This window comes from Mauremys mutica, chromosome 6 (assembly GCF_020497125.1).
Source record: "Mauremys mutica isolate MM-2020 ecotype Southern chromosome 6, ASM2049712v1, whole genome shotgun sequence".
In the NCBI taxonomy this organism is placed as follows: domain Eukaryota; kingdom Metazoa; phylum Chordata; order Testudines; family Geoemydidae; genus Mauremys; species Mauremys mutica.
Genome location: NC_059077.1, coordinates 91675957 through 91696707, shown reverse-complemented (window position 1 = coordinate 91696707; position 20751 = coordinate 91675957). Strand labels below are relative to the sequence as shown.

At 40.1% G+C, this 20751-nt stretch overlaps 1 protein-coding gene across 1 annotated transcript in view; it reads right to left on the bottom strand.

Annotated features, from left to right (window-relative positions):
- Positions 1-20751, bottom strand: part of SMC5 (structural maintenance of chromosomes 5) — a 96958-nt gene that overhangs the window by 73899 nt on the left and 2308 nt on the right. The window contains exons 2-6 of the mRNA XM_045021685.1: positions 20258-20399; positions 18466-18518; positions 3406-3568; positions 2072-2206; positions 405-545 (exon numbers count right to left, since the gene is read on the bottom strand). Coding sequence (XP_044877620.1) covers positions 405-545; positions 2072-2206; positions 3406-3568; positions 18466-18518; positions 20258-20399 — 634 coding nt within the window. The remainder of the gene's footprint in view (positions 1-404; positions 546-2071; positions 2207-3405; positions 3569-18465; positions 18519-20257; positions 20400-20751) is intronic.

Below are 20751 nucleotides of genomic sequence, written 5' to 3'. Positions count from 1 at the left end.
AACATTTTGTGAAACTCACTGCAAGACTTACTTCTGAAGCAACAAAAAGACCCATCATTCATTATGCTGTAGGGCACAAGGTGATCAGCTGCTTGGAAATACCACTACCCCATGATACAGTACTGAATGATTGGTCTAGCGGAGGGAGTCACTCTGCCTTCCTTTTAAAGCATGAAGTACAAGCCATTGCTGGAAGCAATAGGTGCAACTAGGCAAAAGCTAAGTGAGGCCAGGGGTAGAACACAATGTTTCAGGACAATTATATACTTTCTGTAATATTGGTAGTGCTTGGGCTATTCTGGGGTGGAAAAAACTTATTTCACTGCATAGTAACTCTCTCTTTTTAAAAAGATGGTGGGTTTATAATAGTTTTTCAGAAAAATTTGAAAAAAAAAAAAACTTACCACCCACGGTCTTTTTCTCTCGAGCATCTCTATTAAATCTAGATGACGCTTGCGTTCATAGTATCTCTCCACATCTTGCTTATACCGTTCATTTCTTTGCTTCATTTTCTCCAAGAAATTAGTTTTCTCTTGCAATGAATTCTGTCAGAAAATATATTTTACACTATTTACTTTGCTCTACTAAAATAACTAAATACAAAGGGGTATGCAGAAATTATGAAAAGTATGTCAACGAGAAGAAATTAAGAATTAGACAGAAGTGTTAGAACAGTAGCTTTTTGTGTTTTCATTGCAACTGAATTTCATTTTTCAAAAAAGGGAGAGTCAAACCACTAGTTATAGCCATCAGTACTGGAAGATGCATGACAACTTTTCCCACATAATTGTGCCATGGAAACTCAAGTTTGATATAGGTAATGAGATGCAAGGTGAGTGAGCCAATAATTTTTATTGGACCAAGTTCTGTTGGTGAAAGAGAGACACTTTCTAGACTACAAACTCAAAAGCGTGTCTCTTTCACCACCAGAACCTGGTCGAATAGAAGATATTACCTCACCTGCCTTGCTTCTCTAATATCCTAGGCTCAACATAGCTACAACAATGATGCAAATAACAACAAGTAATAAGAGTAATTCAAACACAACTTAATCTTTAAAAAACAAACATTTTCTGATCAAACAAATTATTCTCTACTGGTCAACAGGAAAGGGGGGAAACTATTTTTCATTATTGCCTTACACATTTTGTTCTTTCTTGAATGAATTATTAACTGAACAAAATATCTCTACTTTCACTACTAATTAGAAGAGATATTTTATAACTATTAGTTTTGCACCTCTATATAATTCCTTTATCTATCTTATTTAGTTAGATTAATAGGTTATCACAGAGACTATAAAGATATTATATGGCAAGTGACATTTAATTATTAGCTTGGTATCTCCATAGTACCTAGTCAATGTCACTGTTTGTCATATAATATTCTATCCCTTAAGTTAGGATCTGTGTGCATGCCCCCATTCAGCCCCATTTCCCTCACCATTTTTATTCTTTATAACTAGAAAATAAATTATGTAAACTTTATTCAGAGGACAGGCAGAGCTGAGATAGGGTACTGTTATGCTGTTAAGCATTAATGGGTGTAATTAATTAGTTGTTTGATCTACAGACAATGGCATAAGTGATTGAAGCTGTAGCTGTACTAATGAGATGGCAGAGGCTTCATGTGCACCCATTTTTTCCCTTTGAGTTTTCAAATTTTCCCCAAATCAATAATGTTCTGGACACTTATGCCTAGAACATTCCCGGAAATTTTGGACGTGACCGGATGTGGCGTTCAAATATTATTGTATTACATACAGAAGACAAATGCCACTGAATTGAGTTTAAGGCCTTTGCAACCGTGGCCAGTTAACTCTACATTGACAGGTTTCAGAGTAGCAGCCGTGTTCGTCTGTATCCGCAAAAAGAACAGGAGTACTGGTGGCACCTTAGAGACTAACAAATTTATTTGAGCATAAGCTTTTGTGGGCTACAGCCCACTTCATCAGATGCATAAACTGGAACATACAGCAAGAAGATATTTATACATACAGAGAACATGAAAAGGTGGAAATAGCCATACCAACTGTAAGAGGTCAATCAAGATCTACTAGGTAGGTACTTACCTCAAGTTCTCTCTCTCTCTCTCTGAAGTTTTTTAGTTCACAGTGGAATTGGTACATTTCTGGTGGGCCAACTGATTTCTCTGTAGCTTCAAGAAGCTCAGTCTTGGACAGTTTTGCAAATTCCCCAACTTTGTCCTGCAAAGCAGAAACCAAAAACCAATGTCGTCACAGGTCTGTTATAATATTGCAAAAAAGTAATATTTTATTGCAATATATTGGCCTATCTCAAGCTAATATGCACATACAACATAGAGTTACATGTCAGACAGCTTTGGAAGTTAGTTAACAAATTTTTATTAAATGTGCACCTCAGTTATGTATTACAGCCAGCCCTGTAACTCTGTTATAGTTAGCATATGATCTATTCATATGCATATAGTTAGCATATGATTTAGTCATAGTTTTCCTGGCTGAAAAATCTAATTGTTATCAAATTTTGTCCATGGCTTTCTAAGAATCGCTTTGAACACTTCTCCAAACAAAAACAAAAACACCCTGGAAAATCCAAGTGCTCAAAATTTCACTCTGCCACATTCCCAGAATTTGTTCTAAGGTCATTTTCCTGCTAAGGTCTAGTCTACACTGAAAAACTGATTTTAAACAAATATTAGCTACTGCATTAATAAACATAGTTTAAAGACCACCTGATTAAAATATGTCGGCCAGCATGTTTTAAAATGACTTTTTACCCCTAGTCTAGATAGCGTCTAATTAAACTTGTCTGTTCTCAAGTTCAGACATGCTAGGAGGCCAACTACCTAGATGATGGAGCTCTCTGCTACTTTTCTTTTCCCAAACATACTCAGGTTCCTCTTGGCTTTGTTCTGAGAATGTATCATATATTTAAAGATACTTAATACTTTAGATTATTTTTTCATCCATAGACTCAAGGCACTTTCCAAACTAGGGCAAATATCATGACCCCCAATTCAATGAGATACAGGGGGAAAAAGTAATTTGCCCAAGATCACATAACAAGCCTAGTGCAGGCCTCCAGCCTCCTAAACTTGATCCCTATCCACTGGACCATGCCATCTCCAACACATGCTCTCTTTTTTATGGAAGATTACCTAATTTGACAAAATTAGTGAGCCTTAAAACATTATGCATGCCATACACACCCGCACACACACAAAAATATTAAAAATCATTCATGATGCAATGGTTAAAATTGGGGGGTTTTTTGTTTTTGTTTTTACCGTTTCTGGCCTTCCAAAGAGCTACCTCTAGTCCCTCTACTGAAAGGCCACATTTAAAAAGTCACAATCCCCTTCTCCCCACCCCCATCCCCAAAAAATTAGTACTCAATTTGTATCTATTATTGTCTCTCCTACCTGAGGAAGAAACTGGCACAGATTGCCCACTTGGATATTTAAGGCTGCAATCTGCTCCTCTACTATTTTCAGGGTTGAAGGCTTTTTATTGACAAACCACACTGATGCATTGTTTGCTACATGAATCTCACGTGTGATAATGAGATTTTTAGGAGTCTTAAACCTGATTAATAGAAAAAAAAGATGTTAAGTGTTTACACTTATAGCAACTTTGGAAATATACATACAGACTGCACTGGTAACACATCTTGTTGCTTTAAATAAGAAAGCTCCAAAATTTCTGATGGCAATGACTCTATCACTAGCAAGTGAATAATAGGTTTCAAATGTTAAAACAAAAATTACTGGATACTAGAGATAGCCAAATTCAGGAATGTAATAGGAACTGCTGCATATTATCTAATGGTACAAGGTGCCGAGTTAATCCTACAAGCCATTACTCACAAAAATAATCCCTGATCACATGACTAGATCCATTAGTTCCTGAAAAATCTTCACTCAACTGAAGCCAATGAGATCATTCATATGAGTATACTACTCATGTGAATGTATCAGTGTAACTGTTTCAAAAACATGTGTGAACAGTAGCAATATTAACAAGTTCTAAAGTATAGTAAATGGATTTTTTAAAAACACACAGCTATAGTTTAAAACATCTGAAATGTCTCTGTTACTGCACAGTACAGATCTAGATGTGTATGTATATTCCATATGTACTGTACTCATTCCTGAGGAAAACAATAATCTTATACTACTAAACTAACAATTATTACTTACTTTTTATTTTCTGTTTAATACACTAAAAGTACAGTATACCAGATACCTCACAAATAAATATGCAAACAAGATCCCTGTACTGAAATGCTTACCATCTAATTAGCAAAACATGGGGGATGAGATGTATCAGCAAGCAAATAAGCAGTGAAGTCAGCATTCGATCTTGAAATTGCCATTAGTTTGGTTTAGTTTATTTTTCTACTGTCTATTCAGTTAACACTTCTTTAAAAGGGGAGAATTAGGTTTATAAGGCCTTTCAGAAGAAGTTTATTTTAAGCAGGGACTTAAAGGAGCAGAGCTTGAAAGAGAAGGTGGGGTTCCAAGCTTGAGGGGCTGCATGGAAAGCAGCACTAAGATGTGAGTGAGATAAGGATGTGAATACCTTTTTCCTTATAAATGCCTACCATGTCATTAATGATATTCCATTACCGTCATAGTCAAGAATGCTTCACCACTGTATACATGATTATTTTGATTTTAGTTATGATCCTAGAGTCAAATTCACCCAAGCTGGCACAGAGGGGTACACATTTCAAGTTCTAAAGGGCATTAGGTGTCCCATCAGTAAGTAGTCCCATATTTGATCACTTCCTCATTCTAATCTTTCATCTGAAAACTTCCCTGTTAAACAAAGTACTGAATTAGATTTGGACTTCTGCAGCTAACACAGCTAATGGTCTCCATAGACCATTAGACCCTCTCCATACTTCAAGTGAGATATGATTGGGTTACTTAATCTATCTCCTTTGACCTGCCTTACTACTTCCCAGAGAATAGTGTGACCTGGAGACCCATTGCAGCACCAACTGCCCCAGATTGTCTCACTTTGGCCCTTTTCACAAGACTGAATGTCCAATAATATAGCTTTGTATTTGGGAGCCTAATCCCATTTTATCTTGATCACTGTATTGGACAGGGCTCATGAAAGGTCTGTCCTTTGTCCCACTTCTTATCAAAACAGCATCTTTAAATACTATGCTGAGATTCACAAAAGGTTATATGCTACAATATAGTTAATTTGTAAGACAGGTAGTATCTTTATTAGATTGATCTTTTCTAAAAGATTTAGGCTAGATTTTCAGATGTGCTCAGCACCCACAACTGGGATCAGGATTTCAAAAGAGCGTGGCTCCCATTTAGGCATCTGTATGAATTGGCCAGGTTTCCTAACAGGCTTAGCCCTGGGTGTTGTCAAATTTTCAGAAATCTTCCTCCATGGTGGGTGAGCATTTGAGAACTCAGTCAGCCACTTCATTTGGGTGTTAAATGGGAACTAAACAAGTTTTGAAAATTTGAGCCTGGAAAAGCATTAGGGGGATCTCTTTAAGGCTTATAGGCATCCTTTAACTTTGGCAGTATAGTCAATGTGTGTCCAAGATCACCTCTTCATTGTGTGTTTTGAAAATCCTCTCTCCTCCATTAAGTAAAAGATTATCCTTGGCCACAAAGGTGGTCTAAGTAATTCATTTCGGCAGAATTTAAGTTATTTTGAAGATCTAGCCATTGAAGCTGATCATTGCCCTAGTTAACCTTCAGAAAGCTGTCTTCACAAGTCCACAAACAGCATTAGTATTCTGGTGCTACTGACAACCTTGCTGAACAGAATGACCAAATTTGTTAATGGGTCAGAAATTACTATTAAGATCCCTGGAGGAGAGTAATGAAATTGTCAAGAATCACTTTTACTCTGCTACTTGGGAGCACTAAGAACAAGCACAATAGCTATTTGGGATAAGGGTAGGGTGGGAGAGAGGACTCGGAAACTGAAGAGCTAGTCTTCACTTCCCGCACTATGCTCTCACAACAGCCAGGAAGCTCCAGGACCGCCCGGGGGGGAGGCAAGTGGGGCAATTTGCCCTAGGCCCCACAGGGCCCCCCATGAGAATATAGTATTCTATAGTATTGCAACTTTTTTTTAATGGAAGGGGCCCCCGAAATTGCCCCAGGCCTCCTGAATCCTCTGGGTGGCCCTGGGAAGCTCTGGGTGAAGGAAGATAATTCCTTCTCCCTTGCAGCCTACAAGGGGAGATACATCATGGAGAAAAATGAAGGAATTCCAATTGATCAGAAACTCCTAGCCACAGACAGATGTAAAAGGTGGAGTTCCACCATCAATTTCTGGGAACAGCACCCTCTCCGTTTATAGAAGAGGGGAAGGAAGGAAGGAAAGATTTTTACTAGTGCTTTGCTGGTTCATCCCCATACCTATATTTAATATTAGCCTTTGGCTATTAGATAATCCTCTGGATAGTAGGTGTCTAAAATGTCTCAAGCCCTGTATGCACCATTTAACCTGATATCTGGTTCTCTGCATTTGATCTTAGCTAGATTTTTCCTACACTTTTGTTAAATCAAGAACATTACAGAAATGTATAACTTTCACAGAGTAAACTGGATATCATCTACATAAGATACTATTCTGGACTCCTGTGATCCTATTCATCCTCTCTCTGATATTTCACTTTGTGCTCTAATTGTGGTATGCCATTAGCCTGTCCCTTCCTCTCCCCATTCATAAAATAGCATTTTACTCTAAGGGTAAGTAGCAATTCTACAAAAAAGGTCATTTTTTTTTGGAGTTAAATGCACCCAACCTACACATACCTCTCTCATTTGGAAGCTTATTTTACATATGTTTAGATGAGGTATAATCTGGAGCTGCCAAGTAATGCTATAGGTCTACAGGTGAGATGAAACAGTGGTTCCCAGAATGAGGAAAGTGTCAATTTTTTTTGCACAGTTCCAGAAACACTGCAACATGACTATAACTAAAGTTTTAGTTTAAGTTAATTTCAACGCCTTAGTGTGGTGTTTACTGATCAAAGGTACCAAAGGAAAGTGTACAGAGATTTTTATTGGTTTTGCATGGGTAAGTATTTTTTTTCCCCAAATGAAGCTGTCTAGATATGGCAAAAATCAACATTCTGCAACATAACGTGAAATGTTTTCACATTGCATATTCTTAATTGTCAAAATACATATCACACGCAATAACAATATTTCTATACTTTCAATTAATTTGCTGACCATCTCAATCTCACACTGACAATTGCATGCCATTAGTTTGTACCAGGTAATGGGCACATATAAACGTACATGAATTCCTAATTTAATGCTTCTCCATTGTAAGTTTTACTACATACAATGTAGCATCTAGTCTGCCCAATGGAAGATTTTAATTTGTAATTGCCTTTGCATGTACCACTAGCCTTTGAAATATTCTATAAACTAGCTTTTTAATTCAGTGACACTTATACACTGGTCAGTATTACTGTTAGATGACAATACACAGCTTCATACAAGGCTTCAGTCAAAGTGCTCACTAAACAAAAATGGTAATTTTGATAGTAACATTTAGAACTAATTCACATCTAATTTAGCACACGTCTGTATACTTGTACAAAATGAAAAATGGTGGCAATGTTAACAATATACTTTGGGAATTTTATCTCTATAGGAAAGTTACAGTATTTGAAGACATGGAAGTACAAGCCCCTTTAAGCGTCCATCAAAGATGATGTGCCATCAATGCTCTGTCACACGGGCTGCTTTCAGAAATATGCAAGCAAGTTGAATTTGGCATGTCAGAGTTATACTGAACCAAGGAAAGAACAACAGACTGAATCTGATCAGAGACCATCACGTTCACCTGCTTCTATTGCCACCACAGCAAGCACGTCCTGCAGCAATTGGTCCTGTTGCACTGTTTGCTTGAGAAAAACCATGCAAGATAGACAAGAGAGCAACAAATCTAATGGAGGCAGCATTTCAAAGAGGAGATGACGTTCTGCAGAATATCTGTGGAAGACTTAATTGCTAAGGATGCAGTTTATCACTCAACATGCCTTTCTTCCTATTTGAGTAAAATGAATTAAAGCAAAACCATCTAGTTACACTGCAACAATATTCACCTTCCGACATTGCATTTCATCACCTGATTGAAGAGATAGACAATGATCTTATGTACCAGAAGGCTCTTCTTTTGTTTAAGCTGCTAAAAAGATATTAAGCTCTGCCTTCTTCAGATGTAGAAACTGCAAGCTATTCTAGTAGCAAATTACAGACAAAATTAGAAAAACACTATGGTTCTGTAATTTCATTCCATGCACAGCATGGACAAGGCAAGTCTACCATTGCTCTGTGGAGAACAGTAACATTAGCTGATACTATTCAAGCTGCTAATAATCTGAAGCAGGAATTCAAGTCATCCAAAGATTTTGGGGATGTTCTTTTGGTGAGTGAGCCTGATGAACTACTTTCAAACGTACAAGTGGTTTTGCATAATGCTGCTTCAATCCTTTGGTCTGAAATAGCTGAAATGAAAGCCTCAGAATATTATCCAAAGCCAGATGATTGTCATTTACCGAGGTCTGCTACTTTTGTGCCCCAATTGGTATAGGAGTTTGTCCTTTGGTTGATAAAGAGGTATTTAATTCAGCCAGCAATGAATATCATCCTTCAGAAGATATTCAAAGGTGCTTCTCAATTGCAGAGTGCATATATTTAACAGTTCCACAATTATCACACCATGAATTTGGGTCATCCAATTAACTGATATACTACAGCTTCATAATTGATGCAGAATCCATGATGAGCTGAGGTGGTCTATCACTGGTGCTCCAAAAACTGAAGGAGAAAAACTCCAGGTGGTGTGTTCATTCCAAATGGAGTTGTACCACTTGATGCCACTGTAATTCTCATCCATTAAGGAGATGATAATATAGGGAAGGGGTGGCCAACCTGTGGCTCCAGAGCCACATGCGGCTCTTCAGACATTAATATGAGGCTCCTTCTATAGGCACCGACTCCTGGGCTGAAGCTACAGGCGCCAACTTTCCAATGTGCTGGGGGGTGCTCAATGCTCAACTCCTGGCTCTGCCCCCACTCCACCCCTTCCTGCCCCCTCCCCAAGCCTGCCGTGCCCTTGCTCTTTCCCCCTCCCAACCCCAAGCCTCCTGCACAGCTCAAAACAGCTGATCAGGAGGCACAGGGAGGGAGAGGGAGGCACTGGCAAGGCTGCTGGGGGGCTGCTGACATATTACTGTGGCTCTTTGACAATGTACATTGGTAAATTCTGGCTCCCTCTCAGGCTCAGGTTGGCCACCCCTGATATAGGGTATGTCTACACTGATGGAAAGAAGGCCTTCTAGCCACTCAATGGCTAGAGTGGTATTTGAAGAACAGTCTGCAGATATCTCTTATGATGCTGGACTACCATTGAACCATGGGAAAGAAAAGACACTTTCTCCAGGCAATCAGAATTTCTTATGCAATCTGAAACATTTGAAAAACCTAGAACACCTCCAGAACAGAATACGCATGAAAAAGTATTTGAGAAAAACTCATTACCTACAAATGAACACTGGCTGAGATCTCTCCTGTGGTCTTTTAAGACTACTACCTCGTGATTGTTATCTCCTTGGGGCAGCCGGTGTAGGAAGCAATCACTTGAGGCCAGAGAGCAGGCAGCTAACCAAAACCTCCATTTTATTTACATATATACAGAGAGCACCTCAGCCGGTTGAAACCGGTTGAGCTAGCCCATAATAATCTAACTCAGTTGCCATAGCAACAAAACCATGACAACCAAATACACAACATATTCCTCCCCCCCTAATAAGAACATCCTCTAAATAAAACACACACTAGACTAGAGAAGGAGGGTAGACTGCCTCCATTCCCGGCTAAACCCTGGGGATTATTTTGCCCCATAACCGTGGGTTCGCCCTAGCTAAAGGTCCAGCCGATGAGGAGGCCTTCTGTCTCTAGGTGGATTACGGCGAACTACTGGTGTTATTGCACCCGAAAGCACTAGGGGCTCAGGGTCCGCAGCACGAACAGGTGAGGAGGTGGTATCAGCTCGTGCTGGGCAAAGGGGTATCTCAGCCGCCGGCAGTAATGGAGGAGAACAGTCAGAAACAGGTGACTCGTGATTCGATCCCTCACCAGAAGAGGTGAAGTCAGACCCCTCAACTGCAGATGGGTCCTGAGGACTGGCATGACCTGGCAACAGCTGATCTACATGTCGCCGCCAGGTAAGATTCCCTGCAGTCCGGACTGTGTAGGAAACAGGTCCTGTTTGAGTGATGACTGTGGCCGGAACCCATTTAGCTCTGGAAGTATAATTCCGAGCCAAAACTGGCTGTCCCGGGCTAAAGGTTCGGTCTTTTGCTCTGGGTGCCCGTCTGATGACTTGATATTGCTGCTGATGTTGCACAATTTGTCGGGGTTCAGAAGGTTTCAGCAGATCAAAGCAAGTGCGCAGCTGTCGTCCCATCATTAGAAAGGCCGGAGATGCGTGGGTCGTAGCATGAGGTGTGTTTCTGTAGGAAAGTAAAAAGGTATCCAGACGCTTTTGAATGGAGTGTTGTCCCCTTGCTGATTTCAAAGCGTTTTTCATTGTCTGCACAAATCTTTCAGCTAATCCGTTGGTGGACGGATGATATGGTGCTGACGTGATGTGGTGTATCCCATTTGCTTTCATAAAATTTTGAAACTCCTGAGAAACGAACTGCGGTCCGTTGTCGCTCACAAGTTGTTCTGGCAGACCAAAACGACTAAAGAGTCCTCGTAGTTTTTGGATAGTACTCTCTGCAGAAGTGGACTGCATTATAGAGACTTCTGGCCATTTAGAATGGGCATCTATTGTCACCAAGAACATGCTTCCTTCAAGGGGGCCAGCAAAGTCAACGTGAATACGTTGCCACGGGTTTTCAGGCCAGTCCCATGGGTGTAGGGGTGCCCACTGGGGTGCATTCCTCACACCCTGACATGACATACAAGCTTTTGCCTTCTCTTCAATAGCGCTGTCCAGTCCAGGCCACCAAAAATAGCTTCGTGCAATTTCCTTCATGCGCACTATTCCACAGTGACCGGAATGTAGCTGTTCTAACATCTGTGATCTCAGTGGTGGTGGAATAATGACACGTCTCCCCCACAACAAACAACCAGATTGGACCGATAACTCCGTCCGCTTGGACATGTAGGGAACAAGGTCGGATGAGACCGGAGAGGTTTGTCGAGATGTTCCATGCATCACCAGGTCCATAACGTGGGACAATACTGGGTCAACGCGAGTTGCCTTCTTTATCTGAGTAGCAGTGATGGGTGTATTCTCTACCTGTTCAAAGTAGAAGATTTCCTTGTGGGCCCTATCTTGGTGTTTGACCGGCAAAGGCAACCTTGAGAGGCCATCTGCATTGCCGTGTAGAGTGGATTTCCGATATTTGATTTCATATGTGTGTGCTGAAAGTAACAATGCCCAACGTTGCATACGACTAGCAGCTAATGGGGGAATGCCTGTGTAAGGTCCAAAAATTGATGTCAGAGGTCGATGGTCTGTGAGAAGAGTAAATTTTCGCCCAAACAGGTACTGATGAAACTTCCGAATTCCAAAAACAATTCCTAATGCCTCACGTTCGATTTGGGCGTAGTTAGTTTCTGCTTTGCTTAGAGTGTGTGAAGCAAAAGCAATAGGTCTCTCTTCTCCTGAAGGCATAATATGTGACACGACTGCTCCCACTCCATAAGGGGAGGCATCGCAGGCCAATTGCAGTGGTAAGGATGGATCAAAGTGCGTTAGAACTTCAGAATTTAGCAATGCATCCTTAGCTTTGTTAAACGCAACATCACAGGCTTCAGTCCACTTCCAGGCCTTGTTCTGCCCAAGGAGCTCATGAAGTGGTTTTAGCAGTGTGGCTAACTGTGAGATGAACTTTCCATAATAGTTCAGGAGTCCTAGAAACGAGCGCAGCTGGCTTACATTTCGAGGTGGGGGAGCCTCCACAATAGCTTTAACTTTTGCAGGGGCCTTATGAAGACCTGCAGAATCAATGATGTGTCCCAAATATTCAACAGAGGGCTTGAAGAATTCACACTTGTCTTTGCAAACTCGTAGGCCATACTCTTCCAGTCTTTGTAGGGTAGCCTCTAAATTCTTTAAGTGATCCTCTTCATTTCTTCCAGTGACCAGGATATCATCCAGATAGCACTGAACTCCTGACAAGCCACACAAGATCTGGTCCATAGCCCTCTGGAACAGGGCGGGAGCAGATGTTATTCCGAAGGGTAGACGACAGTATCGATAAAGCCCCTTATGAGTCACAATAGTCAACAGCTCTTGGGACTTTTCATCGACGTGCATCTGTAAATATGCTTGACTCAGATCAATCTTACTGAACTTTTGTCCCCCAGCCAGGCCTGCGAAGAGGTCATCGATGCGGGGAAGCGGGTATTGCTCTGCACACAACACTGGGTTGACAGTGACTTTAAAATCACCGCAAATCCGGAGAGAGCCATCTTTCTTCACGATTGGAACGATAGGAGTGGCCCATGAGTTATGGGTAACTGGTATTAGGACTCCATTGGTGACCAGGCGCTCCAGGTCTGCTTCAACTTTTGGCCTGATGGCATATGGCACAGTTCGGGCTTTCAGATATTTTGGTGGACTGCCAGGTTTAATGTTCAATGTCACAGTGATTCCCTTCATACTTCCCAAATCATCTCCAAAAACAGCAGCATGTTTCCTTAGTATAGGGGTTAGACTGGTTTCTTCTTTAGTCATCCGGTGCACTTCTGCCCAGTTCAGTTGAATCTTCCCAAGCCAAGACCTACCCATTAAGGCTGGGTAGTTACCTCTCACCACAAACAGTGGCAATTTAGCCACCTGTCCATTGAGCTCCACCTTAACATCAATAGTGCCCAGCATAGGCACAGCTTCTCCCGTATACGTCTTCAGAACAGTTTTTGTTGCCTTAAGCGGAAGATGCTGTAGCTTTTCTTTATACACAGTCTCGGAGATCAGTGAGACGGCTGCACCGGTGTCCAGTTCCATGCGTATACGTTTGCCATCCAATAACGGGGTTACCCAGTATTCATGTGAGCCCATTGCCAAAGACAAAACATGCAGTGGCACTTCCTCTTGCGATGAGGTGTCACCTTGATCATCCTGGGTCTGCTCTAGGGTATGCAGGGTTCCTCTTTTTGTCGGCCAGACCACAGGCCTCTTTTTCTTTTGTTTACAGGCACACTCAATGTGTCCCTTTTTGCCACAGTGTCGACACACCAGGTCCTTACACCAGCATTCTGATGCCTGGTGACCCGGCTTACCACAGCGGTAACATTCTTGACTCTGCACAGTTTTGTGGGTCGGTTCTTGTGACACTTTTTGCACCCTAGGGGGTGCACCGATGTATTGTGCCTCCCTTGTAGCCAGTTCCATGGAGATAGCAATATCAACAGCCTTCTGTAAGGTAAGCTGAGCCTCTGTCAGTAGGCGCTTCCGTATAGCTTCACTGTACAGGCCACACACTAACCTGTCACGCAGGGCATCATGTAACATTTCTTTAAATTCACAGTGTTCTGCTAGCTTTTTTAAAATGGCTACAAATTGTACAACTGTTTCATCTTCCTTTTGGTCTCTTTTGTGGAACCTATATCTTTCAGCAATTACCAGTGGTTTTGGGGAGAAATGAGACCCCAGGATTTCCACAATGTCACTGTAAGATTTAGTCTCAGGCTTAACAGGGTGTAGTAAGCTGCGTAGCAGAGAGTAGGTTTTAGCCCCTACAACAGTTAAGAATATTGGCACCTTCTCTGCTTCTGTAATGTCATTTGCAATACCAAAAAGCTCAAAACGCTCAGTATACACATGCCACTGCTCTGTATTCTCATCAAAAGGCTCCAGGGGCCTGGTCAGAGTAGCCATGATTTTTAGTTTCACTTTCACAGTCAGTGCAACAAGCAGCTTTTTTGTTTGTTTGTTCTTTACCTTAACTTCTACTTCCTTCTGTTACTGGAGCAGCACCGGAGTCTCACCCTCGTCGCCAGTGTTATCTCCTTGGGGCAGCCGGTGTAGGAAGCAATCACTTGAGGCCAGAGAGCAGGCAGCTAACCAAAACCTCCATTTTATTTACATATATACAGAGAGCACCTCAGCCGGTTGAAACCGGTTGAGCTAGCCCATAATAATCTAACTCAGTTGCCATAGCAACAAAACCATGACAACCAAATACACAACAGTGATGTCCTACCAATACCAAATGACAATGATATTGTGAGAGAGACAAGGTGGGTGAGGTAATATCTTTTATTGAAGCAACTTCTGTTGGTGAGAAACTTTCAAGCTTACACAGAGCTCTTCTTCAGATCTGGGAAACAATCAACTAACTAATGAACGCATATTTCAAGGGATCATTAGTGTAAGCTTCAAAGTTTGTCTCTCTCACCAACAGAAGTTGGTCCAATAAAAGATACTACCTCACTCACCTTGTCTCTCTAATATCCTGGGACCAACATGGCTATAACACCACCGCATATAACAATGGGTGATATAATCACTTGAATGTGAACAGTATTTTGGACTGGTTTCAACCACAAGCTTGCACCAAAGAAGAGCACCTACACGGCTGGTGCATATGCACTAACTCTAGCTCCAAAGAGCAAAATATGCCACATTTATAGGCAAGCGGCAGATATGATTGATTTGGTTGACTTAACGTACTACTGTGGATGCCAAACCAGCTGCCATGGCCACAGTCTACACTAAAATATTGAAATGTAAAGAAATGTCAGCAGCTCTAGGACAACAGCATGCTGTTCAGACCAGGGATTCAGACCGCCTATGTTGTTGCTCAGCAAGTGAAATGGACCTTCCTAAATGAACTTGGTACCAATGTGATTCGCTTATGTGGTTTTCACACCCTGTACTGCTTTATTGCATGTCCTGGGAAATTTTGAGGAGACTCAGGATTGCTAGACCTTGTTGATTCTGATGTACATATAGTTTGCACTGCAGATCAAATGCTTGCTGGCAAGCAATTCAGCCATGCTCTATGTGGCTTGACTCTAGCATCTGAGGCCTGGAGAATGCTGTATAAATGTATTATTAGATTTTGTTTTATCCTTTAGATGGTTATTGTAAGGCTGTGAGGTCAAAGAAATCCAATTTTATGTCCTGAAATATACAGAGTCATTAAACTAACAGAAAAGAATGCAAATATTTTGCAGTGGTCATTTTACCATGTTGATGGTGTCACTGTTTACCCCCATTTCTATGATAACAGAAATGCCATCTCTCTCCTTAAAGTAGACACAAGCTTTCAGATAATGTATGACTTCAAGTTAAGCATGTAGACAAGTGTTTGCAGCAGAAGTTAACATTTTTATTATAAACTATTTCTAGTGACAAAATCTTACTTCCAAAACAAAACGTATAAGTATAGTTTAATTGTTAAGTGATTAAAAATAAATACATACTGGCCAAGTTTTTCAAAAACAGGATGTTAAAGTTATGCTTCTAAATGTTTAGGCACCATATTTAGGGTGGTATTTTCAAAACCATGAAAAGTAACTTTGGAGCACAATTCCCAATGACTTCAAACCCTGATGAAGGAGTATAGCCTACTCAAAAGCTCCTCAGCTGTTTTAACTTGTGGAAGTTCAATGTATCAGATGGCAGAGTTGGTTTCAATGATCATACAAGGGCTCTTTGTATCAAATTTTGCATTTGATTGAATTGTTCCTCCAGTAAGGATGTTATTCAGACCCTATACTTGTCATTTTCAGCACAAATTTTTGTAATGTCAGATTTTTCAGTAAAAGAAGTCTACGTAAAAAAACTTGCTTTAGGAAGGGCAGTACTATCTGTCCCTGAGATTTTATTACATTTAAGCCATTTGACAGGCTATTTTTATCACATATAGCATCTGCATACCTTGTTCAAATAAACATAACTATGCAGAGAATAAACTAATTGAGGTTTATTCTTCCAAGAAGATTCACTTATCCCATCAGTAATGTACAGGGTTTGCAGTCTACTTTTTGACTAGCCTCAAATGTCTCAAGTCCACTTCCACTGTATATATGCATGTCCCAATTGTGCCACTTTCCTCTGCCTTTCTTTACCTTCTTGTACTAAGATCTACCTTGATTAATTTTGATATGGTGCTATTATTCCTTGGTCTTTTCTTACCACTTTCTGCCTCTATTTACAATATTTTGTATCATCAGAAGCTGGGGATCTATCATATTCAGTTTCTTTCTCTTCCTCTTGTCTATGTATTCCTTGAATAGCCTCCTGGATTTTGCTAATTCACTCTTCCTGTACTACCCACACTGTGATAGGCCTCTCTCTGAGACAGTATTCTCTGCATGACAGCAAAATTCTCATTCTCTGATGTGTTTGGAGAGACTTCTGTTTACACCTGCATTGGTGACTGCACTCGTTTCTTCTCACCTGTCGGGTTTTAAGAAGAGAGTGTCCCTAAACTATGCTGTACTAAGTGTCCGCCTTTCATTCATTTGCCTGTGTAACAGGGTAGTCTGACTCCTTTAAGGGAAGTTTTGTTCCAGGAAAAGCCAGTTCTGTTCTAAAACTTGGAATTGTGGGATCTGCATTTCCCCAGAAGGAGACTGAAAGAAGTATTATGATAGAGGTTGCTCCATAGTAGCTTACCAGTGAGAGACTGGCTACTCAGTCTTCCTGCTTAGTTGAGTCTATCACTTGACTGAACTACATATTTTGTTACCAATAAGTGACATGGCAGGCAGAATTGTAGAAAAGAGATCTTTATTGCATATGCTGAATGGCCAGAGTTAAATGTTGAGGCTCTAGAGTTTCTGGGCAAATAGCTTAACCCCACCTTGCCTTCTTGAGCCTGGTGCACACGCAAGTAGGTCTTTGACCCTCTTCACCAAGTTCCATACACCCCTTGCATTTTCCCCATGTTATGAGCAAATTAACATACATAATTAACTTCCAGTTCCACTTATACTATACTGCCTGTTCTTAAAGGGGTTAATCCTTAGAACAAGGTTGGCTAGCTCCATTCCACAAGAAAACATAATGCTCATCTCTGTTATAAAACCACAGTATCTTGTCTTTAAACTGTATGTTACAACATGTAAATCCTCAAACACACCAGAAGAGGAAACATACAAAGAAGAAAATCTCAAAAAAAATCTACTTCACCCCAGGAGATCTTTTAAGTCCCACCTTTTCCTATTATTGTTCATTCACCTAAGGTGTTGTCTGGTATTATATTGTCCAGGTGAAAGACTGTTGCACCATCTTTAACAAACAAAACACACACCTACACCACCCCACACCTCGTTTCTGGTAATGCAGTCCTTGCTATCTTCCTTTTATATTATCTTACAAATTACTCATGGAATCTTGTTATTAGGATGATGGTTGTACTCTGTTTCCATGCTCAGGAGAAAACAACATTAGCCATGATTTCCCCCATTACAGTTTCTCTCCTTTGATTTAAAAAGGAGAGCAACAGAACCTCATCTTGAGCTAAGGAAGCAATCATTCCATATTTCTTCTTTCTTTCTTTCTTTCTCCAACTCTGCAACAAGATTCCCACCCATCACTAAGCCATGCAGATGTTGGCAGGTCAGTTATTCCTTGTCCTAGAACCAACTTCTCTACCAAGGTTCACTGTTTCCTCAAGATCTAGAATAACCTCCTTCAGTTCCCCGCTCCCCCCCGCCTCACAGCTGTCACCTTGGCATCTCTTTCCCACCCAAGCAATGTTTTTACTAGTTTATCAGCTTCTAATATCACCTCCTGTGCTTGGTTTCAAAGAAGTCTCTTCGGAATGGGTCAGTCTTTGTTCAGCCATCCCATCCAGGTTTGAGGCCAACTGTTTGGTCCCTTTTAGTCTACAGGAAATGTTATGCTACCTTTTATTACTTTACCCTGCCTCTCCTCCCTCCCTATTCTTCTGTCTGTTATCTTTTCTGTTTGTCTGATGCAGTCTAAGTTCTTTGGGGCAAAGACCCAACAAGTACTATGCAAAGATATGTTGCAATGTAAGGTTGGAGAAAGGTTCCTGGAGAGTTTTACTTTTATTTTTTATTAAATATAGAACAATTTAGATATAATTACATGTTATATTAATGGTTATAAGTGTTTACATAAAACAGCATTTGCATCACAACATTAAATACACCAAAATCTAACATGATTAATCAAGGCACTTGCTTTCTATATACAACTTTTCTTTCCTTTTCTGCATGCCGGGAGCCTCCCTTAAAGATTAGGCAAGCTGAAGCAGAAAATGACAAATTGTTAGCTAGCTAATGGATCATCTCTTACAAACCAGTTATCTGACACTTTAAAATTTATTATACTAAGCTTGTGCTTCAAGAAAGTACTCTTTACACACCACAAATCATCAGTGCCTCAACAGATGCTGTCTACAAAACTTTTTACAAATCTGTTTATTAAAACAAAAACACAAGATAAAGTCAGCAAAAAATGGTTTTAGTACTTACAGTTCAATTTCAACCAAGCCTTTTGAGCACCCTCGCTTTACATACAGACCAACCTGCAGAGCAAAAGTTACAGGAACCAGTATTTTAAAATATTAAATACAAAATGTATCTATTAAAAATATATTTAAAAATCAGACATAAAACAATTTAGATTTAATGACTGATTTGGAATAGGTATGCCAATAACTAGTACCAATTTACAATGCTGTCATGCATACAATTCCCTCATATGTAGTTACAAAAAAGATTATGGCTGGGCAATCACTAGAGAAATCCTGTTACGAGGAAATTAGAATTTTATACAAAACTACTGCCTCCCTCCCTCCCTCCAGCTTCTGTTTCTTCTACAGGGGAAAGAGAGAGTATGGCTCTTTTTTGTCTAAAGAGCTCTACAACAGTTTTTTGTACTTCATGATCTGCTCCAAGACTGATGCCTTATAATACACTGACCCTTGAATCAAGTTACACAGAAGAAGGAATTTCAGACTAAGTCATATTGCCTACTGCTAGAAAATACAAATGAATGTGATTAAGAGATGAGTACACTGATTTGGCCCCAAGCCCATCTATTTTTACAAAAAACTGAACCCCTTGGGCATGGGGAGGAAAAAGTCATTAAGACGTCTGGAACACGTAAAGGGATTCAGCCAATTCCTGACAGCTGTATAAGCCATCCATTAGCACTAAACCAACTTTAAATATACCCTCTTAATTTTCAAAAAAACACATAAAAAGGTCAAACCAACAAATAAGTAGATTAGAAAATCCTACTGCCTATTCAAAAGGTCCACTTTCAATATATCATAAATACACTACACCTTTATAAAGGAGATGTGTATTATTAAAGAAAAAAAATGAAATTTTATTCACCTGTAACCAAAGTTCTTAAAGATGGACTCTACATATTCATATTCATGGAATACGCTGACAGTGCAGCTCTGATGGTGGAACCTTCTTTTAGCAGTGCTCATTGGAGCATTTTATTATCAGGGCTGCAATGTCACTGCAATATATGAATAGGATGAGCAGAGCCCACCCAAAGAAATACATTTAGGGATTTGTTCCCTAAATGTACACATGGAGTTGTTCCCAATTAACCTCATATGTTGACATTCTTATTCCGGAATAAGAATTGTTCCTGCTTAGTTGAACATATATCTAAAATGCATTAAGATAAACAGGTACAAGGCACTCTTTTTCTGGATTAAGAGTGTTCATATTGCCAATAATGCTGTCAATAACACATTTCAACACTCTATAAGGCTCTACACCAAAAGCATTATGTACCCCAAAATCATCTAATTTGCTCTCTAACACAACACCATTTGATATCAATCATCAACAGATAAGCACCTCAGACTTTCACAGATTCCATGCATTTTGGAAGTTCTGATGAAAAAAAATACTTAAGTGATTAAAGTAGTAAAGTGAAACACTAAAAAGTTAGAAAATGTAGGAATTAATACTATTCCTACATGCTTCAATTTCTCTAAGTAGGTTGTGTTAGTTGAAAAATTTAAAGAGGTCCCAACATGAATCAAGTGCTTCCAGACTGAACACAAAAGCTCAGTCAGGTTGATAAGCAGAAGACCAACGTTACAGCTGCAGAGCTCTTTGTAGAGCTACAGCAGAGCTGGACAATTAAGAGAGGTTTTGTTTCTGCAGCAGATTGACCTGCTGAGGTATTATTATCCACTTGGAGTTTACAAACCACCAGGATTACGGTTATTCCTGCTGGACTGGGCCCTAAATTATTAAATTAAATGTCTAGATCTCAAAAATTCGCACTCACCTTGTCCGCACGCCCTATGAAAGAAGGTTTTCCTGCCAATCCCAGACAAATGGCACAAACAATGCTTGACTTTCCTGTTCCATTAGCTCCTACTATCATGTTCAAATGGGGTCCTGGAGACACTTCACAATTATCATATGTTCTGAAAGAAACCATCATTTTAGGCTAATAGACAGCGATATAGACCAGAAAAATCAATCACAGTTTCATGCAAAACAAGCATATTTGCCTCAGCGCCATTCTGACTGTTTAAAATATGATAAAGCAGTACTTCTAAGATTGAAGTCTTTTCTAAATATGGTTTTCTAGAAAAGCTCAACACATGGCACAAAAAAAACTAATCCCATATCATTTAACACGGTGTAATGAAAATATACCAGCTGCAGCACATGTCTATCCTTTACCATGATGACTGGGGAGAATGAAAAGCTTAGAGTAAAATCCTGGCTCCACTGAATCAACTGCATAGCCGCCCCCCCCGCCTCCCTTAACAT